This window comes from Anas platyrhynchos, chromosome 1 (genome assembly GCF_047663525.1).
Source record: "Anas platyrhynchos isolate ZD024472 breed Pekin duck chromosome 1, IASCAAS_PekinDuck_T2T, whole genome shotgun sequence".
In the NCBI taxonomy this organism is placed as follows: Eukaryota; Metazoa; Chordata; class Aves; order Anseriformes; family Anatidae; genus Anas; species Anas platyrhynchos.
In genome coordinates this window covers 120,131,904-120,158,808 of record NC_092587.1, presented here as the reverse complement: position 1 = coordinate 120,158,808, position 26,905 = coordinate 120,131,904, and the positions used below count along the sequence as shown (strand labels likewise).

General features: G+C 36.3%; 1 protein-coding gene across 15 annotated transcripts in view; it reads left to right on the top strand.

The window, feature by feature from the left end:
• The window catches only part of DMD (dystrophin), a 1,236,775-nt gene that overhangs the window by 384,182 nt on the left and 825,688 nt on the right, over positions 1-26,905 (top strand). For 13 of the 15 annotated variants that reach the window (XM_072027522.1, XM_072027514.1, XM_038175527.2 and 10 more), the window contains exon 7: positions 10,890-11,008. In XM_072027522.1, the coding sequence (XP_071883623.1) occupies positions 10,890-11,008 (119 nt within the window). Of the gene's footprint in view, positions 1-6,886; positions 7,027-7,121; positions 7,140-10,889; positions 11,009-26,905 lie in introns of those variants that run through there. The other 2 variants (XM_072027536.1, XM_072027541.1) reach the window with 2 other exon arrangements.

The following is a 26,905-nucleotide window of genomic DNA, read 5'->3' as shown; positions in this document are numbered from 1 at the left end:
CTTTGTTTTGCTTTTATGTTGCCTTTATGTTGCTCCCCTAGCTGTTTTGAGTATTCTCCCTTTCTCAGAAGTTGACTAGTTCTGGTCCATGCTATCTGAAACTCTGTCATCAGAGATTCAAAGTCCTCTAGTGGTCTTGTGTACTTGGATTAAGGAAAAGGTTTTGCCATTTTTCTTAAAGGTCTACCTTGTGCAGTTATGGCACTACTTGATACAAAGCAACATTTATTTTCTAATGTTACCACATTAGAAAATGCCTCCTGATCTGTATTTTCATACTTTTATATCTCTCACTTAAAGAGTGAATACTGCAAGTTGGCTGAGTGTTCCAAATTATTGGTGAGAGCTGAGTTTTTGAGTGAGTAAATGGGCATGTTCTATTTAGTCACAGATAAATTAAATTTAAAAGAAATTAGTACAATTCTAGTTTTTGGTTTTTTTTTTTTTTTATATATATAATTTTTAGTTACTAAAATCTTAAAGTTTGTCAATAATACTTACAAAAATACTTACAAAAGCACAATCTAAGACAATCTCTTGTGGTATTTAGGGCAGTTCTGGCATGGTAGTTTGCATCTTTCTGAGGTAGTTCTCATGTGCCTCTCTGGTATGGAAGTTATAACACGCCTCTTGTGACAGGAGTATTAGGGCAGCTCTTCTGCCTCATGTACCTTTAGTGACAAAAGTATTAGGGCAGTTAGTTCGGCATGCTGACCCACTGGAAAAGTTACTATCTTGGAATTTTGTTTGGTTTTGTGAGCTATCTTTGTGTCAGATCAGCTTAATTGTTACAATGCAGTGCCGTGATCCAGTGCAAGAGAAGTAGTGAAAGGACATGTATAGGCCTTGGTGAGCATGGGGAATGAAAACGGAAGAGAGGCAGAGAGAGTGATAGCACCCTTTCCAGTGGAGTCCGTGGTCCTACCCTGTTAGATGTAATGTTAAACTGTCTTGAGTCTATGCTGGAGTAATGTGCTTGGAGAACTTCATCTTTAACTGGACTCATCAGCAACTGAGAAGTATATACTTTTTCTTCAAAGTTTGCTGCCTCTGCAGAGCTGTACTACTTTTGTAATGGCGATTGTTGTTGGGGATGATTTGCTAAGGAGAATCAACCACTTAACTGTATAAGAAAAAGCTCATTAACAGGCAAATATGATACGTGCAGATAATAATTACAAGATGATGATGTGTTCAGACATACTTATTTTACTCTAGTAAATACATGACAACCACTACATTTGGTTACCACTGAGCTGGGAACTCAAAATGGTGATGTTGTATGGTTGGTAATGTTCTTCATTTGTCATATCAAAATATTGGTTTAGGGTTTGTCTATTAATAACTCATTTGTAGAGTTAATCACTAGCTACATCCTTCTAAGGCTAATTAGTTTTGGAACAGGCATGCATATCCTTTCTTTTTGATCATACATACATCTTACAGTATTTATGTTAGATGAAAGCTCATAAAAATGTAAATTTATTATTATTTGGGGGAAGTAATTAATGCAGTTCAACACAATCTTTCCCTGGATCTTTCAGGAAATAGAGTGCTGTTTTTGTTATACTGTGAGTCCTGAGAAAGTGAAGACTGAATGTTTGCCCAAGGTTAGAGTATGTCTCATAACTGTATCTCTGGGTTTTCTTCCCAGATCACTATTCCTCTAAATTAATCTTTAGCAGTTACCAAGATTTTTTAATGTGTTAATAATATGATCATAACAAACTGTCATTCATTTAATGTATATATTACAGTTTGCAAAACTATGATGTTTTAGATTTTTTTATGACATTTTGATTTTTCTTTCTATATAAAAGTTTGTTAAACACTGTCAAGTACTATATGTAATTTGAGGGAAGGGGTTGAATTTCTTTTGTTGTTTAAGGGCCTGATATATATATACATGTATACAAAAACTGTAAAATAATAATTTCAAATTAAAGCAATAAATGCCCCTTGAGTGGAGAGGCTTTTATATGTCATAGGTAATGTCCACTGCAAAATGAACAGTCAAGAAATGGCATCCAGCACTGAAGTCCCTACAAAGACATCTGTAAATAACAGGACAGTATCAGCCTGTTTCAGGCAACAAAACAACCTGCGCCAGAAAATTTCACACATTTTGATTATATGTCCAGGTAACTAGCTCTTGAAGAATTATCATTTGGAGGATAGCAGGCATGTCTTGCTTCAGGATATTGCTAAGGGCACAAAGGAACTAAAAAGTAGCTTCTAGTAGTGTAAGCGTAGAATACACTATTTTGAGAGGTCATTTACCATCTAATCTCTTGGTCCTGTCCAGCTAAGTAGTGATCTGACCAAGTACATCGTTGTTTCCTCCCATTCCCCCTATTCTGTTATGCCTCAGAAGACCAGAAGGCACACTGGGGCTGCTATTCATCCTTATTCATCCATATCCATTCTGCATCAGGATGCATTCTTTTGGGAAACAGTATTGTCAAATGGAGTCCTCACACTATAGACAGACTCTGTCACTAACTTTCAATAACTACTCTTTTTCATTGCTCATTGGCTCAAATGTTTGTATTTTTGGTTGGTTGGTTGGTTGGTTTTGTTTTCCCTGGGCACTCTCTAAACTTACTTTTTTGGTCATTTCCACTGATGGCCATTATCTCCTTTAAATTTGTTCTGTCTCTCATTTCATAGGTAGTTTCATTCTTAAGGACCTGGATATAAGAATGCAATTGTCCTGTAGAAATCAATGAATCCCTTTCAGTCTAAAGGTCTGACTCCATACTTGTAGATGATTACTTTCACAGAAGCTGTGTTATAGTATGGGAGCTGTGGATAATTTCTGCGGGCATGAATACCTCTTCATCTCCTTAAAGCATTGTCTGCGCACAGCCTTATTATGTGGAAAAATGCTATTTTTAACTGAAATACCAGGTTACTTAAGCCACACAGGAACACTGTGATACAGAAAAGACTGAATGATTCCTGCTAAATTTAGTGGTATATTGCTGCCTCTGTTGCATTAGGATACCTTTGGGAAAGAAAATTAGATAAATCTCAAGGGAAAAATATGCTAAAATTATATTGGATAACTAACCGGTATTGTATATTCAAAGGCTAAAATCACTGGTACTCTTTGGCATTTTAACTACTTTGAGAACTACTTTGGCAAATCAGTGTAGCCACTGAAGGCCAAAGTTGTAGCATGTCTATTGCCTAGACATGGTATCAGTCTGCTTGTTTCCTAGTCAAGCTATCCAGTCAGATAGTCAGATATCCAGAGTGCATGCTCAAAAACACTGCCTAACATCATCTGGTGCCTGAAATCAATAAACCAGAAATTCCATTTTGTCCAGCTCTATAAAAAGAGCTCTAGATATCTAAATAAAATCTCTTATTTACAAGTAGTCCCTGATTGTGGAAGGTAGGTGCCTGCATGCCTGCAACCTTGGTGTTGTCTAGATAAGTCTCTAGGTGTTTGTATGTCATACCTTCTCCAAGGTTTTCTGCTGCTCAGGGCAAAGCTCACCAGCTGTGAACAAAACACTCATTTCCTGCTTATTACAATTTATACTCTTCAAACTCATTTTGTGTTTGCTGTTATAAATCTTTCATAACATTCTGCACAGTAAGCCTGTCTTGAATGGAAGTGAAAAAGAATTACCCTGCTTAAGTTTTGTTTCCTTCCTAGTAGTTTGTGCAATCATCTAGGAAACAGCAAGCATACAGTCAAATTCCTGAGGTAAGTCTCCAAGACTGCAGGGTGCACTACTTGTCTTCTCCTGGGCTTGAATCACTAAGTTATTGTGCAGAAGTCTCAGAGGAAGACCTAATGTTCTCTGAAGCCCTGAGTCAGTCATTTTTCAGAAGAACCTCCGTGCTTAGTGCGTCCTCTATATTGATTTTCAATGACTTCACACTTCATGTTCAGTATGCGGGAGCGCTGAATTGGCCTTCAAGATTCAAGATGCAATCAATAACATAGGTGCACTAAAACATTTGGAGTGTTCAGGAGCACCTACCTCTATCCTATAAGAATAAAAAGCCTTCTGTAAGAAACCCTGCCACTTTAGTCACGTAAATGCAGGCACCTACTTTGGTGTCAGAGTGTCTTGGCTTCATGCCTGAAGTAGAGAATTTAAATGCAAACCCAACAAAAGGTGATCAGCACCAGGCTACATGAAACACAGTGTCTCACACATCCTATGCTTTATTAATATTTTGTGTTTACATACGTAGTATGAAAAGCCATCTGAACACAAAACATTTTCTATTTAATCTCCTCTGTTTTCCATTTGATTTTGTTGTTTCTGCAGTTCTCCCATCTTACTCCTTTCTCTTCATTTTTTTTTCCAGATGTTTTCTTATTTTCCCCGTGTTCCTCTCAGTTTATTTGTTTGCATTTCATTCATTCACTTTTTCCTATTGCCTTTTTTCCCCCCTTCGTTATTGCAGTTTTTCACATTATTCTCTGGGCAATTTTTGTGTTGGAATGGCAACTTGAAGAAAAACAAGGTTCACTCCAACTGTCAGTTTTCTTTATGGTTACTTAGGACGTAATCTAATTCACATATAAAATCCATTTGTGAAAAAAAAACAACAAACAAACAAAAAAAACCATCAGATTTAAACTATATGTCCTTAATTCCTGAAACTGTACAGGTTTTCATGATTTAGTTGTCAAAAATAGTCTTTACTGCAAACAATAGATTCTGCTTTTGACACTGAAGTCTTTGAGGTTTAGCCTTGACTTTAGGTGTTTCTTGTTTAGCCAGAAGAAAGCCATAAGGGTTCCATGTTGACCCTTAGGCTGTGTGCAGTCTTCATCACATTTAGATGCTGTTAGGAACGGAAGTAGAAATAGTCAGAAAAAAAGGCTTACCATAGTTTGGAAGTCTGGTATGTTAATGAACTCACGGTGGATCTGGTACCACATGCCTGGTTTTTATGCCAACATTAGCATTGCTCCCAAATTGACTGTTATAAATAAATGTTTTTCAAACTCAACTTTTTGCAGTTCACAACAGATAATTCCAAATATTTTTCATGAAATACATTTAAACTGCAAAATAAATAACAGTATAAACTATATTATGTTTACAGCATTTTTTGTATCTTTGATTTATTCTTCAACACCTTCCATGTTCAGCCTCCATTTACAGCCTCTGCTATATTTTCGTTGCACCATCTTTATCTGTGAACTGCTCCATCTGAGTGGTGTGGAGAAAGCAGAAGAATATCAGAAGGAAAGCAATTGAGTAGATAAAAATGGGAGATAGATTTACATATCTTGGTTTTGACATTAACACACTCTGGTGATATTACTAATTATATTTCCTGTGTCCATCTAGTCTTTGAAAAGAGAAAAAAAAAAAAAAAAAAAAAGCTACCACAGCCTCTCTTACATAAGGTTTGCATGCTTTTCTAAGATTCACTTGAGATGCTACATAGTATTTATCTGTTTCAATGTAAAGTGTTCAGGGTAAGTGATTGTGTGAAACATTTGAGAACAAACACTTCAATATGGAAACAATTATATTAACCATAGTTGGAGTCAAGGAACAGTCACATTGGAAAGTTGTTATACATTGGTCTGTCTTCTTTTTCTGCCACAACTACATATTAGGTATCTGCCCTCCAAAAACATCCTAGATAGTGCTAAGTCATCTTTATTCATGATTCAGGTGCAAAAAGCTCAAGAATGGAGGAAACAAAACAAAACAAACACTTTAAGGCAGCCTTGTTGAATTCCCATAACAAAGTGTGCACAAGCACAAAGTCTCCAACTCAGGAATACCTTAAAATACTGAGATATGGAAGGATTAAATGCTACTAATCTGGAGAGGATACCAATTTTGCATGAACCACTGATGTAATCTAGTATGCTTCCTTTTACTTTGATGATTGATAATAACAAAATAATTGCATGTCTTAATAAAACAATTCCAATCCCTACCCAGTAATTGGTGATATTTTCATTTCTCTTATCTAATGTTTTCAGTGAGGAGTAGTTGGCTTTTTTCTTTCTTTCTTTTTTTTTTTTTTTTTTTGTGTGTGTGTGTGGCTTTTTTTTAAAGACCTTCAGAGAGTAGTGGAATTTGTATCTGAATGGATATTCACAGTGTATTCATGAAGGGATTAAAAGTAAGTAAGAGACGAGCATGAAGAACTAAGTACATATAATACACTGAGCAATATTCTCAGTAGGAAGCTTTCTCTCTCATAGTCTTTTATCCCCCCCCGCCCCTTCTCTTGTTTATGGCTGACATTTTATTCTGATCAGATATTTCTAATGCCTTTTCTCTGGTCATTTTTCAAGAGGTTACTTGGAGTGAATATTCCCATTTATATAATCACCTTATCTTTTTGGACATTTACAGGCTATAGCAATTGTTTTTAATATCAAGTTTGAGAAGCAGTGGGGCACAGATTGCTTGACAAAGCTACAGTGGTATATCATTGAGTACAAGGTGCAAATTTTCAGAATATAAACTTAGGATATGATTCCATGAGTGGAATGTAATGCACTTTATTGATTAAACAAAGCAGCAGCTGCTAAATAGCACCAGGAATATAAGGAAAACAAAATGTTTTGGTAAGGAGGAGAAGTCAGTCGTACTGCAGTTGACACTGACCCTATTTTAGGCTCTAGATCACAGGAGCTTTCCCTGTGATTTACTTCTTGTAATCTTTCTTCCTCCAGATAGGTATCAGAGATCCTTGTGGTTTTGTTTGTTTGTTTGTTTGTTTTTGTTTGTTTGTTTGTTTTTGTTTGTTTGTTTGTTTCCTTTTGCCTTTCTTACGCTTTAATCAGGATTTTGAATTAGGAGTAAGTGACATTCATTAGCTTCCTCCTTGCTTCTTTAAAATGCTTGAACTTAGGCCAGGTGACTGCCTTAGAAATCAGTGCTTCACCACAGCTGTTTCTGCTTCAGGATGACAGATTGAGGAGGAGAGAAGGAAAATGGACTTAAAAAGAATTGATAGAAGCAAAAGCTTGTTTTCAGTAAATTGAGGGAAATAAGGGTGTAAAAGTAATGGTGTGAAGAGGTATGAAAATACTTTTCTTTTAACAAATCACTAGGTTACCTGCTACTGGATCCTGTTTTATTATAACTGTGAGAGTACTGGAGATATTTGTGAGGTTTTATTGTGTGTATAAAGTAAGAACAACATAAAAACAATCCTTAAAAAGGATGTAGTAGCTTTTATGATGTGAACGTATTTCCTTTCTGCATACACTTCTTTGTGAATTAGATCGCTAAGTTGCTTTTTTGTTAAATGAATTTATTGTAGCCCAATTGTAATAATATTAGAATAATAGTATTGTTAGATGTAAAGACAGCCTAAGGAAATAGCCTATTAAACATACATGCCATTTCTTTGTAATTATATTTTAGATAAAGATATGTAAGTTACAAAGTCTACTGAAAGTCTACTGATTTAAAGACTTGTGATACTGAAGAAATGCTAAACAAATGAAAACACAATTATTGTACGAGCCTGTGATGTAAAAGTATCTTCAAAATGTTTTACTTCCTTTCTTTCAAATTCTCCCTTTTATAAATCTTACTGATGTCATAATCTTGTTGTTGTTTTTCTGTAGGGGCCTGTGATTTAGCAAACCTTTTTCTTTATGTAGAGATAGAAACATGTGTTGCAAATTTAAGTGAGTATTGTTACTAATGTGTCTATACTAAGTAAAGAAATTGACCCCTAAATACAGTGAGTATTTTTTTCTTCACTGTACTCATGAAAACTTAGCTTTCCATTTTTTGACAAAGATTTAAGAAGCAGTCTCTGAGGAGTAATTAAAGCAAACTTTGAAGATGCTTCTTAAAATTCTGTTTTACTACTAGGGTCTGCAGCTACAAACAGCTGTGTTGGAATGGCTCTAGAAAAGCTTAGTGCAGTCTTTAAGTACATAAAGGGGGCTTATAAGAAAGATGGAGAAGGACTTCTCACTAGGGTCTGTAGTGATAGGGCAACGGTTTTTAAACTAAAGGGTAGTTTTAGATTGGGTATAAGGAAGAAATTTTTGATGATGAGAGTGGTGAGGCACTCTGGAACAGGTCACCCAGAGAAGCTGTGGATGCCCCGTCCCTGGAGGTGTTCAAGACCAGGTTGGATGGGGCTTTGGGCAACCTGATTTAGTAGGAAGTATGTCGTGTGTCCCCCCACCCCCATGGTGGGGAGGTTGGAACTAGATGATCTTTAAGGTCCCTCCCAACCTAAAGCATTCTGTGATTCTGTAATTAATATATTGTATGTATATGCATATATAATTCCTGTTGTAACTTTTTTAATAATTTCACTGTGTGCTGTCCATAGTCTTGTCATAAGCAAGGTCTGTGATGTTTTAGCTGATCAGCTGGTGGCTAGCTGGAGTTCAACATGTTCTAGTTCTTTCTGACTTGTATTTTAAACATTCATATGCCTCTATGTTTTTGGGGAGAGGAGTGAATGCTTGCTAGGTATGTCAGCTTTGATTTACTCCCTGTCAGACATGAACCAAGCTGCAGATGTAAGAACGGATTTGCTCTCCCTTTCTACAACTTGAACAATGCAGAGAGAACAAGTGAAGGCATAGAATCAGTATTCCATTTGATTTCTTTTCTGTACTTTTTCACACCTGCTTGCTCCTATATTTAAACTCTTTTGGAAGCCGTTAATAGCTATTGAAATTCAGTTTCAATGTTTTTTCATGGATTTTTAAGAGCTATTTGCCACAATTTGTAATCTTCTAGCCTGTAATGTCTCCTGCAGTCATATTTGGCAGTATTGCCCTGTAAGTGTACACAGTGAAACATCTAGAGACTTTTTACCGAGAAGCTGACATTTCAAGCTGCTATTATAATGCTTATGTTCTAGTGATGGGACCACTGAAGTGTGTATAGTGAGGTATTCTTTTAACAAAGGGAATATCTGCTGAATTAAAGTGCTGTTGGAATAGGGAGAGCATTTTCAATTATATAATTGTTATTATTTTTAATTAAGTTGATGCTCTGAGATCTGAGTTGTTCTAGATGGTTATATGCTTCTGAGTTGATGTGGAATGTTTGCCGTCTTCTTTATATTTTATGTTTACTATATTAAGAAAATAAATAAGACACCTGCCAATGGTTTATTAAAGATCCTTTGCTGATCTTATGGTTATGTCTCAATTCAAATTTTTGCTATTTGTAGTAAGAGAGAGATGCTGAGGAGGATGAAATTGAATGGAAAGCCATAATGCTGTGTCAGTGCTGTTCAGCAATAGCCAAAACCTGAGTGTGTTCTCAACATGATTTCAACCACAGATCCAAAACACAGCACAATATGAGCTGCTATGTAGAATGTTAACCCCATCCCAGCCAGATCCAGTACCAACAGGATGCAAGAAATTGTGTAGACGTAAGCTGTGCTTTGGAAAGACCTGTATTTTAGTATACAAACCATTCTGATCTCACAGACTTAGTACAACCATGACTAGATAACAACCTCTTAAGATTCCTTTTCCATCACCCTCCTGTTTCCAGACAAATTTAACATTTTAAAGTCTTTTTGCATGTTGGAAGGATAAATTAATGGCGATACTTCTCTTCTTAATTAATGTTTGTAAACTTCTGCATAGAGAAGCGAAATAGTTCATAACAACTTAGTTGTTACTCTTTAAGTCACTCTCAGAAGAAATTGGACAGCAAGGGTACATAACTGGGAAATTACTAATACATATATAGCATTTTTCCTTTGCTCTCTTGAAGTTATTACAGTATGATGTAGTGAACATTTTAGCCATATATTATAACTGTGGGAGACACTGTTTAAAATGAACTTTTGAAATTAATAAAGATGTAAGTAAATCTGTCACAGCTAATTGCAGCGTTTCAAGTTGTTTAGATCATACTTGATATATCTGTAGATAAAATTATATGTGTAAATGATTTCTGTTTTAGAACATTGTGTCAAAATCACAAATAGTATAGTTGTTTTTCTTCATATTATATGCACATCAATTATTGAACACCTGATTAAACTTGTTCTTCCCAAATGCCTGATAACAAATTCTGATCTCCTAATGGATGAGTCTCAGATGAAATGCCAAAGATCATAGTGTATTAACATTATTTATATTGCAAACAGTGCAACTGGTAGTACAAGGGATCAGATTATGTATCTGAACTGTAATTTAATTTTGTTTGTTATGTCTTTTCCTGTAAGCACATTTAATTTGTGCTGTGGGGCTTCTGCTTATATCAGCTGAAACCCATGATTGGAGTACAGTTCCGTACTCATCTAAAAAGTATGTGTTTTTCTAAAGGTTTTGATATGAAAAGTGTCCTGTGCAGTTATACTGCCTATATTCCCATGTTGTGAGATATTGAACCTGTTGGCCCATTTCAATCAGATATAGCAGAGGCCTGTTAATATCAGCAGCAATAACATTATTAAACCTTTAGTGGAAAAAGTGGTGGCTGGAGAGAGGAGGAAGGCTGCAAAATAAATACAGCAATTACCTGTCCTGCTTGGCTGGCCATGAGCTAATTTTAGTGTGCACAGCCACAGCACGTGATTCTTCTTACCTGTGCGCTGTTTGGGACTGGAAGAAAGTGAGCAAGCCTGTGACAGGTATTAGGGGAGTGACAGGACCAGAGCGCTATGGGTGGAAACAACTGGTTTGGGGGAATTAAGTTATAGGCTAGTGGGATTTAGTGGGGGATAAGAAATGTGGTTAATGTGGTGGTGATGGATATGGATGAGTATAGGGTATAAATTCAATAGAAACCAAGCTTTGTTAGTTCCAGCACTGACTGAACAAGTTCTTTCATTAAGAAAACAAAAAAGAAGTAGCTGACACTGATGGATAGCAGTAGAATTATATAGTCTAACACCAAAAAAGAATAAACTGATTGTTCTTCTTGTTTTTGCTTTAGACCCGACCTGTTTGATTGGAATGCTGTTGCTTCTCAGCAGTCACCTGTGCAACGATTAGACCATGCATTTAACATAGCCAGGCAACACCTGGGCATAGAGAAACTCCTTGATCCTGAAGGTTAGTACAAACTACATTATTTTCTGTAGGTTGAAAATCAGTTTTTCCATTCAATTGGTTGTAGCTGAACTTCTTTGTGCAAAAGTTTAATGTTTAGCAAGATAATTCATAAACCGAAGACAAATCCTTTGTTTATACTTCGATGTTAATTTTTCTCTGTATTGAAATAGCATAAACACTCCCTGTATACTCAAGAGCAATCTTTTTCATTCTGAAGTTTGGGTCGAGTTTTAAAGTGTACACATGGGTATCAAGATATCTTGAAAAGAAGCTGATTTCTGTTTAAAGAATTAGAACATGGAGCTCATATCTTCTGGAAAGGTCAAATTTTCAAATCAGCTTTCAATATATGTATCTAAAATGTAGATTCAAACTGTAGCTAATTGTATCTTAAAATACAGCTATTTTATGTTAATTCAATGTAGCACTTGATTGTAGATGTAACTTTTTGCTGAATATCATCGTTATCCTAGACTTGCGGTATTTTTCACCACTGATCCTAATGAGACTCTGTTTAACTCAAGGAAGTCCTCTCTTTCTTCTGTGCTTCCTTATACAGTCATGTTTGAAAGAGGCCTCGCTTTTCACGATCTTGTTTATTTCTATCTATTCTATGTCCTTTCTTTATTGCTGAGAGACTAAATAATTACCATCAGCGAACATTTCTAAAACACTCTTTAAGGCAATTTTGAACAGCCACTGTGTTTTTTTTTTAAATGCTCATATATATGTATATATACATCTTTTTCCACGCTGTGATCCATATGCTGCATTTTCATGCAATTTCCCACAATTTGTCTATTAAGCCACTAGTAAATATAATTTTTAATGTTTGTGGCATTAGTTATCAGTGGCTCACTTCTTAGTGAATTTCTGATGGAATGAAACAGAAGTTTCTGACGTAAAAATCAGCCTAAAACCTAGCATCGAGTCTTATGCTTAAACACAATAGAGTTTGTCTAATTGACCTAATAACTTTGTGTACTTTATGTAGGAGGAAAATACAGGAAAAAAGATTGCTTATGCAGGGAAAACAAACAACACAACCTTGTTAGAGGGGATTAATTTATGACGGTGGTATCTTGCACTATGAGGTGGTATCTTTGCACTCAGAGGAACATCTGAAGTAGTGCTCACAATTGGAGCAGCTAGTAAGGCTTGAAAGTCAGTACTAAGAAGGACTTGCCACCGCATCGATGAAGACTGTGGGTACCTCCTGAGTGTCTGTCTTGTGTGCAGCCAAATAGCTCCTCTTACAAGATGCAGCTTGTAAACTCTGGATGAGATTGGAATGGAATGCATGGTTGCACAACAGAACAGATACAACCACAGTAACGGGTTGAACTTTCATCTTAAAATAGTTTAATGAATAAGTTATTTTCTGGATGCAAAAATCATTTTTAATTAGACATTTTATTCTGTTTTTGGCAAAGATAGTTGAAGTTGTTTAGCCAACAGCTGAAAAACTCTTAAACACTGGTGGTTTTCCAAATGTCTGCTGTAATTATTTGCTATTCAGTGCTGTAAGTTGTGGTGCTTGCCACCTATGTTTTTAGTTCTCTCCAAATACTAATAAAAATAAATTAATAATGATAATAAAGAACAACCTGCGAGCTTTTGAAAAAGAGCAGTTAATTCTGTTCCTATCTGAAGACACATTAAGAATTTGTGCAACTGTAACAATTTCATTCAGCAATATATTAAGGGTGCCTATCTAAAAATCAAATTTCTTTCTAGACTGAAAGACTGAATTAGTGGTGTATCAGGAAGTGGAGAATCTTGTTTGTAGGTTTTAGCATACTGTTTCTGCAACTTTGCTTTGCATGTATATCACCTCTCTTAATTAGATACTCAAATGTCTCTTAACAGCATATTGTATAACACTCTATTCTCTGTTAGCTGAATAAAAACTGCAAAGCAGTTTTAGCTTTGTTTTATTATTTATCTATTTATTAACTTTATTAATAGTTTATTTTCCAGATACAAAAATCCCTGTAGATTAGACATTTTATTCTGCTTTTGTCAAGGATATGTGCAGTTGTTTAGCCAACTGCTGAAAAACTTGTTAATGTCGGTGGTGGCTTAAGAAAGTTCAGCTGCTGTAAGTAAGAACTGAAGGGAAACATACAGTCAGTGCCTCTGTCTTAGGATAAAGGCAAACAAACTTCTCTGCAAGAATAAGATAAGTCATTAGGAGCTTTATTCCAGCCTTTTCCCTTTCTCTTCAGACAGAATTGATGAGAATGCTGACCCAATTGCAGAGCAAAAAATTTAAAGATTTAAACTCTCTAAACTTTAACTCTCAGTGTTGATGGGTTGTTGTTTTTTCTTCTGATGTTTAAATGGCATGTGGAAAAGTGTAGCAGACAGGTTTTCTTCCTCTTCAGTCATGAAAACGCTGTGGAAAAGTCAACTCTTTCTTCTTGACTGAATCTTTTCAGTGAGTGAAACGTAAGCAAGCTTATATGTGTATCTGGTGTTCACCTGTAGTGAGGAAAGACAAAAAGTGGGGGGGGAAACGGGGATTGGAAAAACTACTGGTTGGTAGAAACTGTTGTTCAGAAAAGAGTTAATGAACACTTGGATTCTAGCAGTTGTCAGGATTTGAAAGGAGTAATGTTTTTGCAAATTGAACTTCCTAGGCAAAGTATACCTACATAACTCACTGTGACCTTTTGTTGTAAGACATTTATGATTATGTAGCTAAGAAGTTTAAAATCTTGGTAATGCCTTCTGTGACCCCTCTACAGGAAAGCTGTTGTTTCTTTTTGGTTGCTCAAAATGTGTATTTGTGGGCATTCAGTCATATCTTTTTCAACTCAAAATACCATGCAACAAGTATCGCCAACATCAGATCATTTTAGAATAGTGATTTCTGATCAGGTTTGAATGACAAAGCTGGAAGGTTGAAGGATTCTACAGTAGTAATGTGTATTTATATGTAATTTCTTTTAAAGCAGCAACTACAATATGACTATATGACTAAAAAGAATTTAACAGCTTTGATCAAGCTGTTAAAATTAATCTATTTTTTATGTCTAACTACCAGTACCTGGAGTTAGCAGTTAACTGGCTGTGTATGATTGTCTTCTCTGTATTGCAGTTTTGGAGGAACATGTTTCTGGTTTTCATGTATAAACTTCAGAAAATACACTAAAGGCTACTGTCTGTACAGTGTACCTCTTCTCAAGTTATGTTATGTTGCAGTGCATCCTTTATTTGGGTGTGCTGGGCTGGGGGGGGGGATTCCCTATATGGGAATAGTCTCCAGTCCTTGAGGTTAACAAAAAAACTTAGTATTCCAAGTCCTGTGCTTTTGTGTATTTTGGAGTTTGCATAGGCTTGCAGAAGGCTTTTTCAGATGCCATAGGAATGAGGAAAGACTTGAATATAATCGTTTCTTCTGTTCACGTCAAATATTTTTTTAAGTCTCTGTTAGCAGAAAGGGTAAGTGAAACTACTTTGAAATATAATTTAATATATGTTTGTCTTTTTACAAAATTTTAGATATGAAGTAGAGAATAGGTCTGGTGTTATCCCTGTCAGAGGGGAACTCTTCTTTTCATAAGCATCTTTTTAAATACCCCAAGTACAAATTAGGACAAAGAGACAGCAAAAATTTGTGTTATGGTCAATTGCATGTAGTAATTACACATTATTGGCTGTATACTGAATTTTTACCTGTGAACTTCAATAGTTGTTCATTCTGGCACATATATAGGGTTTATGTGTAAAGGTTTTGGTAGCAGGGGGCTGCAGGGGTGGTCTCTGTGAGCAGAGCCCAGCAGCTGCCCCATAACAGACCAGAGACAGCTCCAGCCAGCTCCAAAAGGGACCCACCACTGGCCAGAGCCAAGCCAGGGAATGACGCTGGTTGGGCCTCTGGGAGTGCAGATTTAAGGAAGGGAAAAAACACTAACAACAGGGAGAGAGGGGTGAGAACATGTGAGAGAAGCAGCCTTGCAGACCAGGTCAGTGCAGCAGGAGGGCAGGAGATGCTCCAGGCACACAGCAGCAGCTCCCTTGTGGCCTGTGGAGAGGCCCCTGGTGGAGCAGGCTGTGCCCCTGCAGCCCATGGGTCCCACACAGAGCAGATCTCCACGCTGCAGCCCAAAGAGTAGCCCACGTGGAGCAGGTGGATGTGGCCTGGAGGAGGCTGTGGCCCATGGAGAGCCCCCGCAGGAGCAGGCCCTGGGCCAGAGATGCAGCCCGTGGAGAGGAGCCCACGCAGGAGCAGGGGGTCTGGGGGGAGCTGCCGCCCACCCGTGGGGGACCCGTGCTGGAGCAGTTTGCTCCTGGGGGATGGATGGACCCTGTGGGATGGAGCCGTGTGGGAGCAGTGCTTGAAAAGCTGCTGCCTGTGGGCAGTCCCTGCAGGCTCAGTTGGGGAAGGACAGCATCCCGTGGGAGGGACCCCACGTGGAACAGGGGCAGGGAGTGACCATGAAGTGGAGATGAAGCACTAGGGACTAACCGCAGCCCCCACTCCCCCGTTCCCCTGCACTGCTTGGTGGGAGGAGGTTGGAGAGGGTGGTTGGAGGGGGAAAGTTAAGGCAAATATTTGGTTTAATATCCCATCAATTTTGCTATGAAATGTTTGCAGTGGTTCTTTTGATACTGTGTACTATAATATGTTCCAGTTTCTCCTCATTTATCATGGTAATTAAAGATTTGAACAATGGTGTAGTGATCTTCAAAGAGATGCCTGGCTTTGAGGCACAGACAGTATCATACTGTAGAGAAAATGAAGAGAAAATGTAAGTTTGATAGTACAGTGTCAAAGATCCTTTGCTACACATGCAGTGCTGGAGAATAAGTCTTCCTGGAACCCTGTGTTTCTTGTATGGTAGCAATTTTCTGTGACAAAACTTGTTAATCCTTGTGTAGCAAGGTGTGCTTTAGGATAAAACACGCATGACCTAGCATCAGAGGAATCTTTGTGAGACAATATGGAATGCTCCCTCTGACACTGAACCTGGGAATACATTGGAACTGTGTCCTCTTTCCCCTTACAACAGCTGAGTAGTAGAAGTATGGTAGCAATGGCAGAGCCACAGGAGACGAAGTGTCTGTGTGCTCCCTCCTAGCAATAAACAAGTGATGCTTTAATGAACTTGTGCCTGCTGTCATTTTTCTGAGTCTTGTATTTGTTTGTGCTAGCCCAGTAGTAAGTAGACTCTGAAGTTATATAATGGCATTTCTGCTGTTCTTTTTAGGTGAAGTAATTATCCAGTTTCTTATGCTTTACCGTGTAGCCTTATAAAAACCTCATTTAATCTGTCTTACTCGCATTTGCCATATTTTTCCTTAATTTGCGCTGATGACATGAGTTTTTGGCACCATTATTAAGTGATAATGAGACTCAGACAGTTTTCCATTTGATAACTTTTTTGTTTGATCTTGGTTTTGCATGTTTCTGTATCTCAACCATACCTATAGCACAGAGAAGAGGGAGGGAAAAAATCCCATCAACATTGTAGTTAATTGAGTAATTAACCCTGTCTGTACCCAGTAGTTGTATACGGCAGTAATAGTGTTTTCTTCTTCATCTTCCTGACATGGCTAGTGTCAAGGGAACATGAGAAGATACTTGTTTTCTATCATGCCCTAAAATTTATAAATGTTTTTGCTAGGATGCTGTCAGTGTATGTTTAAAAATGAGGGGGGGGAGGGGGGGGGGAGGAGGAGAAGAAGACAGTTCACAGTAGCTATGTTTCATATCCTGCTTCTGAGAATAGTCAAGGAAAATGCTGAGTAGAACTTGGAAGTCATTACTTTGATTGCATAAATGCCTTATGATGGTTAAGAAATAAAATAAAAAGGATTGTTCTCTTCAGGCTCCTTCTGGTTCTGAAATCCTGGAATAATTTTGGTTAATTAAGAAGAAAGTCTATAGGATTCACAATAATAAAGAAGTTAGTTGTTACACGACTTTACCCATAAATATTTGGAGTGATTTAGGTAAGGAGCTACCTGTTAAAATAATGCCACTGGCTTGTTACTAGAAGTAAACTTCCAGTTAATGAGCTCTCATAGTGTCTGGTGTCCTGTTACACAGCTATTTAGAAAAATAAATGTAGATCGGTGGTGGTCTTCTCTCCTATTGCAAATCTAATGATTTATCACATTGCAGCATTAATGGTTATGTTATTTTTAGATATTCAAAATAGACTATAATATGGTCAATGACATTTCTGATGCATTCTATCCTTATCTGTAGTGACAGCAGATGGTTTTTGAGAACTCTCTTTGTGTTTGCTTGTCTGAATATTCAATATTCTGTCAGTAGTTGAACCACTCTGTAAGAGCTAGGTAATGGGGGTCAGACAAATTTGCATTAATAATGTCATCAATTATGAATACCTAATTTCTGAGTAGCTTTTGCTTCTATTTCAAAAGTAACAAAATACAGTGTAAATAGATACAATGGCTTTGATAGTTCATATAGTATATAATCCATGTTTTGTGAGTACTGTCACCTGGTCTGAGGTATTCTGCAGCTGTGCATTTTGACTGTTTCATTGTAATGTATGATTAGTGGATGTTTTTGACATCCACTTTGGTAGACACTGGCTTCCAAAACTGTATTTTGTATCAAATGAGTCAGTGAGCAATTGCTAGCTTTTTGTAGCTAACAAAAACAAAGATGTACCTTTGTAGCTTTAAAACAAGAAAATGATAAAAATCCCTTAAAAAGTAATTAAAAACTAACCGTGTGTTCTCTCTATGCTGTTTTTGTTTGTCTTAAGATTCTCCTTAAAAAAAAAAAAAAAAAAAGGCAAGAAAAAATTGTTAAATTTCTTTAACTCATTTGTTTTCTGGCATACAAATTTTTCTGAACTCTAAGCATTCTTTCTACTGGAACTGTAGACAATGGACTTGCATTAACATTGTTACAGCATTGAAATACAACGAGTGGAAGCACAGCCTTATAACTACTGCTTTACCATTTGTCAGTACAAATTTCAGCTGGATATGTCATCATTTCAGATGGGTATGTCAACATACTTTGTCTTTGGTTCTTAGCACAGCTCTGAACAACAGCAGGAGGAGGGACTATGGGAATACCTTCAAAAAGAATAGTACACTATTCATTGGGCTGAGCAGAGAAACAGGTAGATTTTTATCTGAATGAATTTGTAATACAGATTAGGATTTTAATTTGATTGCTCATTTTTATCCATTTCCATGTTGTAATATTTTACTACTCTCTTTGAAATAATTTCCCCCAAAATTAAACTGCATTTCTTCTGTGTTTGTTTAAAGTCTAGCTTTTTCTTCAGTCTCAAGGGAGTAGAAATAGCAAAAAAAAAAAAAAAAAAAAAAAAAAGTTACTTCATCTAAAACTATTTTCTCTTCCACAGTTATGAATAGATTTATTACTACCTCATCAACATGGAAGCAAATTAATTATCCAGACTCTAAATGACAAACAGTAACTTTTACAGGTTTTAATGGTAATAAATGATTGGAAGGCTATTTCATTAAGAGATTCAAAGAAAAAGCAGGCACTTCCTCTTACAAGTGAGAAAACATAAAATGACTAGGATTTAATTTGGTGGGAATACATCCATTATAAAACAAATTACAAGATTTTTCTGTCGCAGTGGGTTTGGAGATTATAATGTCACTTGAAATGCTGAATTTGAATTATAAAGAGCACTCTAGTAATTTTGCATTGCTGTTGTTTTTGTAGGTAGTTGTCAAGTCAATGATCACTGTATTTCTGAAGTCTTATATTCTGAAATGTTTACGTTTGATCATTTAACTAATTAAATATCAAAATATGATTTGTTAAATAATATATCAAATAAGAATGAAGATCGTAACAGAGTGTGCATCTGCTTGCACATTTGACTATGTGAGGTGTTCTGTGCTTCTTCTGAAGGGCCACAAACCTCTGTTGCCTTGTCATTGGTAATGTTAGATCCATATTTCAATGAAGCCCAGAGCACATGCTAATGGAAAATGCCTTGAAGCTGACAATACACTGCTGAGTAATCTTGACATTGCAAAATTGACTCAGCTGAGTATATTTCTCAGCTGAAATGGGTCAAGTGATCATAAAATACCCTGAGTTAGAAGGGACCCACAAGGATATCCTTCCCCTGTTGTTTTCCTCTCCAACCCTGTATGTCTTCTTGTTGCTCTGCTTCAGGTGTGTTCAGTGAGTAAGAATGTTTAATCTATGACCTCACCATATATGTCACATAAAAGCTCATGTGTCATCTTCAGGACTTACAGTAATTCTTTCCTTTTAAAAGCAAGGAAAACTGGGATTCTGTCACAGAGACGTGGTAGGAAAACCATTAACAAAATTTGTTATCCAGAACTTTGGTGTTTTCTTCCCTACAAAGATTTTTTTTCCAGCCTAAATTGCATAAAATAGATTGCATAAAATAGTAGTTACTACCATACATTAAACAGAAATAGGGTAATAGAACCTTCTGTCAAAGGGGGAGGTTTGTTTCTGTGGTTATAAATAAATAAATAAAGGTTTAAAATTTAGTATTTCTTTGGTCTGAATTTTCTCTTCTTAGTTAAGCCAGGAGCAACCACTGATTCTGTAGTTGCTAGAAGCTGTGGAAAGCTAAGGTTCAAAGGAAACAATGAACTTTAGGAGATTATGTAGGTTGCATGAAGAGAACAACATCAGTGAGGAGGAAGGGTACTTAAAATGTAGATATGAGAGGGTTGTCAGGTTTGACAGGTAAATGGAGATGCTGTGTGGAAAAACAAAATCAGAATGGGAGGGACAAAGTAAACATAGGTTTTGTAGTTGGAAGAAACAGATTTTTCTCTAGGACATGTTTCTTATAGAATATATCCTAAAGTTTTGTCCACATATGCACTTGTATCTGATGTATGTGTATAAATACTTCTACTAAATATATGGTACAGAAAGAATAAAGATAAAAAATGAAGAAAGTTCATGGTTAAACAGTAATTTGTGTACTATGTGCTTGTTTTATTGCCCTGTTAATAGCTGACTAAATATTTCGATAAGCTCACAGTAACACAAATGTTGTAAATTCTAAGTGTGTACGTGTTTCTGTGGATGTCTTGCTAAGTCCAAATGCATAAAACCACTGAAATGTAAAATGAGCTAAAAATATATGAAGAATCTTAACAGCAAACATTTTATGGATAAAATATTTTATAGTAAAACATTTTATAGACAAAACTAGGGGTAATATTAGTATAATAAACAGAATAGGATTCTTCATATTTGTAGGTCTTCATCATATTCACCATGAATTTTTAGTGATAGTATAATTCAGACATCTGATCATACGTTTGTGTATTTCATAGGTTGTAGCAATGCTATTCATTGATAAGGTTTAATAGGCAGTTCTTCATATAATGCTGAGAGCATCATGAATGAAGTACTAAAAAGATTTCACTCACTTCCTACCTAACTGTTCTGTTGATCAGCTTCCAAAGTGAGAGAGGACAAAGTGAATCTATGCTGATGAGAATTTAGTCTGTTGAGCAAGAAGTGGGACAGATGGGAAGCAATATGAAACTTCAGATTTGAACTTGATGGTGGAACTCAGTGTTACAAGTAGTCCCGTGAATATACAGGTGTTTCATACACCAAGAGCCTGTTTGTTTTTTTTTTTAATTTTTGAATTTAGCACACTCACCCCCTCATACCCACTCAGTGCGCACACATCAAAACCTGCAGTATTCTAAACATACCTTTTCTTCTGTTAGTTCTAAAGGTAACCTCATCCTGCTGAAGTAGACGCGCTCTAGTGCTTGGTCCTTTACCTACTTGTACAAATCTCTACCCTGTTTTGCTTTTTACTTTCCTGACTTCTTTATAAATGTTTGGGTTTATATTAATATTCATAATATTAATATTCAGCAGTCATAGTGCCTCAGAACTGTCTGTCAAATTCTAATCATTAGTCTGTTCTGACAAATGATCACATAGGTTTATTTGCCACTATATCACATTCTGTGTAATTTTCTGTTCATCGTTACTCATGCTGTGTTTCAGCATTGTTTTCCAAATAAATCATTTCTGTAACTGTGGTAAAATATTCAACCAGGTTGAATCTTGTTGTATTTTCCTTCTCATGCCTTTAATTGCTTATATATTGCATCTTCCACTGGGACTTCCTATGCCCCTAATTCACAATTTAAGCTAATATTAATAATGTTTGTTTATAGCTTTTTTCTTTTTTTTATCTCACAATTTAATTAATGAAGCCCATTGGAATTGTGTACATAGTTCTTGGTTGCTCAGAAAAATTACTGATGGAAGACAACTGAGGAAAGATCAATTACAACAGAATTATATTGACTGATGCATCAATATAGAAAATGAAATAAGCATTACCCTATAGTCTTTAAATCCCAAAAGAAGTAGGGGGAATTTTAGGTAAATGCTAAATACATAACCTGACAAGTTTCTTGTGGTACATTACAATACCTACTTTTTTACTGGATATTTTTTTCACATGAAAATTTAAGATGAAGTGAAAGCACTGTATTTACTAAGTCAACAAAAACTCTACATTCAATTTTAAATAGATTTCACCTTGAGTTAGGAGATTTATTTATTAGAACAGATTTTAATCTACTTACTGGAAATAAACAGTGGTTCTTCCAAGTAATCATACAATATCCCTACTTGGAAGGGACCCATAAGGATCATTGAGTCCAACTCCTGGCTCCACAAAGCCCAACCTAAAATCAGCCCGTGTATCTGAGAGCATTGTCCAAATGCTTCGTGAAATCCAGCAGGCTCAGTGCTCTAACAGCTTCCCAGGGGAGCCTGTCCAAGTTCCCGACCACCCTCTGGGTGCAGAACCTTTCCCTAACCCCCAGCCTGACCCTCCCCTGTCCCAGCTCCATGCCATTCCGTTGGGTCCTGTTGCTGTCCCCAGAGAGCAGAGCTCAGCGCCTGCCCCTCCGCTTCCCTCGTGAGGGAGCTGCAGGCTGCAATGAGGCCTCCCCTCAGCCTGCTCTGCTCTGGGCTGGACAAACCAAGGGACCTCAGCTGCTCCTTATATGTCTTGCCCTCCAGACCCTTGACTATCTTTGTAGTCCTCCTCTGTGCACGATCTAATAGTTTCATGTCTTTCTTATAGTGGTGCCTCAAACTGCACACAGTGCTTGAGGTTAGGCCACACCAATGCAGCTGGTGCCAATTGTTGACACTACATTTTGTATTTGTCTCACAAAGAATAGGTCTAGATCAAAACATTCTTCTTAGATCTTAGAATCTGTTACTATGGTATTTCTAAAATCTGTACCTTTAGCACTACAATATATGTGTAAATATGATATATGTAGATTTAAGAAAAATCTGAAAATAAAGATGGTTTACTTAAGGAAACGTAGAGTATGAGGTGAGACTTGGAGATTCTTATTCTTTATAAATCGAATATAGCAGAGGGCTTTTCCTTAAAATCAATCAAAAAAACTATTAGGTACCTTCATATTCTTCATTCTGAGGATAACTGAAAGAATTTGCTTTATCACGAGTTGCTTAGATGTTTTATAACTATTCCACTAGAAAGTTGGAACAGATAGGCCACTACATGCCTGGCTGTTAATCTGGACTGTAAAAGCTGCAAAACAGATTGCTGAACTTTGTGTAAAAACTCATAGGAGCATCTTGGATTTTTTATTTATTTTTTTCTAATTTGTTCAGAAATGGAAGGTTAATTAAGATGCTGACTCGCTAGGAATGAATAGTGTTAATTGGTGATATGTTTGATTAAAACCTCTGGATTTGAAATGGGCTAGAAGGGAAGAGATGCTGTGGACTTAGACTCTCTTTTAGGCATGTTATTCCCACAAATCCTCTGTGCACCATTGAGCAAACATTTAAGGTAATAGAAATGCGATGTTAACCACTCAGTGAAAACTGGTAGTAGATCAGAACTTTAGGTCAAGTTAGCCCCTGTGCAGAGCCTTATACCAGGAACAAAGCATTGATGTACATCTGAAATAGACTACTTTGCTTAAAAGATGAATCTAGTGTAAAAATACTTCTTTCCAGATTGTGATTGGCAGTTCTGAGGGTTTTTTCACCTTTGCTGCTACTATAATAATAATAATAAACAAAAGGACAATGTTCATATTATGCCTCACCCTTCTAATGCAGCGGCAGCATGTACTTCCTTTGAGCTGAAGAAACTTACAAGGGTAAAACTTCTTCAGCTGTTGAATACAGTGGATTGTGTTCTGTAGTTTAAACTCTTGAAAAACAGTTTGTAGTTTGTAGTTCTGTAGTTTAAACTCTGCTATATACTTTTAGACTTAAGCAGACACAAAGATGCACACAGGAAGGCATTTTTTTCAAAAGTTCCTATTGAAATTGTAAGGAAAAATCATTGTCATCTCTCCCAGTATCCCAGATGTTTCTCTAGTGTTTCATGTGGATTCTTTCTTTCTTGACTGTGTAAAAGTTAAATACCTGAGTGTGGAGAGCATCTCAGTCTGCGTAAGACAGAATCCAGGCTCTGTGAGTCTGAAATTCCAAATTTGTACATTATGGAAAACAAATTTTAAGAAGTCATGATTAAGATGGTGTACTAATCATTATTTTAATCCTGCTTCGTTAGCTTCTGATTGTAAAATGTGGAATTTTTTTTAGCTAATTAATTCTTGATAGCTTTTGTTATGGAACTTCTCATGCTAAATAATGATTGGTAAGAGGAAAAGAATGGATTAATGATAGACTGTGGATTATTTTAATGAGAAATAAGGAACCACAATGACCAGGGAATGAGAAAAACAGAAATGTTGATAATCACTAAAATAACTTCAGGAGTAAAATGTTTGACCCAGAAGGAATGAATAGTAACCTGTAAATTGTTTTTGTTTAATCAAAACCATCTGTAGCAAAAACAAACTTCAGCCTGTTTGAAAGTGCTTTTAGTGTCTGGTAGTAAAGAAGTGTTCCACAAGTTTCTTTCAGCTGAAAAATCTTTTAATATGGTGCAAATTCATTTCTGTATGTTATAAACAGTCTCAACATGCAACAAAAGGAGAGAGGACAGTTAGCAAAAATCTGTTACTGCAGAATATGAAAGATTCTGTCCATCAAAATATAATAATAATTAAAAAAAAAAAGAACATTTGCGTGCTTCTTTCTTTGTGCCTGCTGTGGGCCAGATCTGAAAATCTTATTTGAAGAAAGTGTGTTTTCAAACAGTCAATTTTTGTCAATTTCAGAACAGAAGAGAAGGCAAGGATGTCTTGAATTTAAAATTCTCAAAAGGATTGAGAAGAATATTTCTTAAAGTTACTTAGTGCATGAATACTGTGACAATTGCAAGGACTATCAGTTGAACTAATAACCCAATGAAAGTGGCTTTTCTTGATAAAACTTCTTGAGAGTTAAACATCAGATAAAAGGTGTAGTGGCCCCTGGGCTTGAAATTCAAAGCAATAGCTCTAGTTAAGCTCCGAAGTATATGGGTATTATAGCAGTTCTGTGAATTGGGGAAGATACTGTGTGACTACGCACGGTTATAATAATAACAAAACCATGACTTAGTGTTAGGACATCTACAGAAGTTTCTCTTTTAAAAGTAATAAAATAATTCTCCCTTCAAAGTATTGAGATAATGTGCTAGACCTGATAAACTCAGTTGCTCATTCCCTATGGAAATTTATCTGGCTTTAATAGAGTAGGTACTTTGGAGACTTTGTGTCAGCCAATAAAGTAATTTGTGGGAGGGATGCATGACAAAAGTGATCATTTAATTCAGCTATCGATTTTAAGCAAGTCTCATCTTGTAGGAGAAGTTGCTCCAGCAGCCTGTCCACTCCATGAAATAAAGAAATCTGGAGATAAATTCATGAATCGTGCAAGCCATAGCCCCTGCAGTTAAAAAGATAGAGCCTTCAGTTAAAAAGACAAATGATGGTTCTTGTGTTTTGTTTGAGCACAGAGGAAAAGGAGAATTCAGTTCCAGTTTGCAAGTTATCATTTACTTCTCAGGCAGAGATGATGTTTACACAGCCTTCACTTACAGTAGCAAAGCAATCATCATTTGACTAAGCTATCTTGCAACGGAGAATGCAAGATGTGGGTGCAGCCATGCAAATAGTCTGACATGTTGCCATGTAGGGTCCAGCAGAAATGAGTAAGATTTTGTTCTTTCAGTGGCAGACAAAGAGAGAGATTGTAATTCCTGCTGAAATACACTAATTTCTCTTTATAGTTAGCTGACTTTGTTGTTTACTATTATGAAAATGATGATTGTTGATGTAGCCAGAAAAATTCTCCTGTGCCTTAGAGCAGTTATTTTTATGAAATCTTAGTAAATTGGTGAATTCCAAGTGGAAATGCTGGATGTTTTCATCTTGGTACTTGTTAGCAGAAGGTCATCTGGAACATTCATCCACCAAGTGGTGGAAGAAACAATTTAAGTTGAAGCCTCTGGATAAGAGATTGAAGGAAGGTATTCATATGAATTTTTGGGGTAGTATTCATTTAAACAACCTTTATCTATAGACCAGAACTCAACATCTGAGCTAGCTAGTCTCTGTACTCAGAGAATATTGATATTTTTGAGTCATCTAAGATGATGTGTTGGTTGTTTCCATTTGGAGAGAGGGAGAAAAAGAGAGAGAGGTAGGGGGCAGTTTAGAATGAGTTGAATCAGATCCTAAAGGTGAATAATTACTTTGAAATAGTACGTTCAGGTTTTGACCTAACTGTGAAGGATTCTAAACTAGTTCACATGCGTAAGTGTAACTCTGTGAAATGTATCCCAGCCTTTAAGCATGGCTGTCTAGAGATCAAAATGTCAAAAAAGACCATAAGAGTTATAACCCCTTCTACTGTGATTTTCATCAGCAATTGACATTGTTCCATAACAGGATAGTATTTCTAAAGTGATTTCCTTACATTCTCAGTGTGTCTGTGTTAAGTCTCCGGATGAGATTTTCTGGGCACAGTAATGACTTCCCTGTACTGATCATAAAAAAAAATACCTTGAGAGAGGATTTTCATTTCTCCATACAAACAAAAAGAATCAATTTTCTATTGATTCCAAAGAAAACAAGTGATAGTGGTTGAAATGATTAAATCTAGAAAGAGGGAGGGAAAAAAAACATCATCCATCTTCAGTCAGTTCTTGCATTTTTAAGATACTTAAAATAAATATGTTTGGAAGGCGGGACTATAGTGAAATTTATTTATTTTTTTCCTTGAAATTTTTCCTAATATTTCTAACTTTGATTGCCTTTTAGAAGAAGAAGCTGTGTTGTTACAATCATTATAGAGGTGGTGGATTTACTCATTTTCTGATATTTTTGCAATTATTTTCTCTGCACATAGGACAAAAGCTGTTTCTAAAAATATTGGAAAGTTTTTCTATTGCTGTAGATAATTTTCGATGGCTTCATTTAAACAGTGTACCTTGAAAAGTCATGGTCTAATCAGAAAAAAAAAAAAAAAAAATTAGAAAAGACTTATGGCAAGTCTGGAGGCACTTAAATGGCTAATAAGAGTCCCTGATGGGGCACTTGCACATACGCACACACAAAAGTTAACAGAACAAGGCTTTAATAGGATCGTACTAGTTTTCCTTTAAAGTTTTCCTTCATTTCCATCCATTAGTTTTTAAATTAACATCCTAATGAGCAGTGTTTTTTTATAATAATTGCTTTCTGGAAGCTAGTTGAAAAAGAACAGCCTCAAATTAATGATTCTTTTGATGGAAAAAAAAATAAAAAATCATGTATTTACTTATGAGTAGATACAGGAGGTAGCAATTTCATGAATACCATGAGTACAGAAAAATTTCAGTTGCAGCTTTCATCTGAAATTCAAACAGCAGAGAGATCATTGTTGGAATGATGTTGCACCACTTCCAAAAAAAGGGGCTTGTGGACTTGAGATTTTTCTGGTTTCTTTATCAT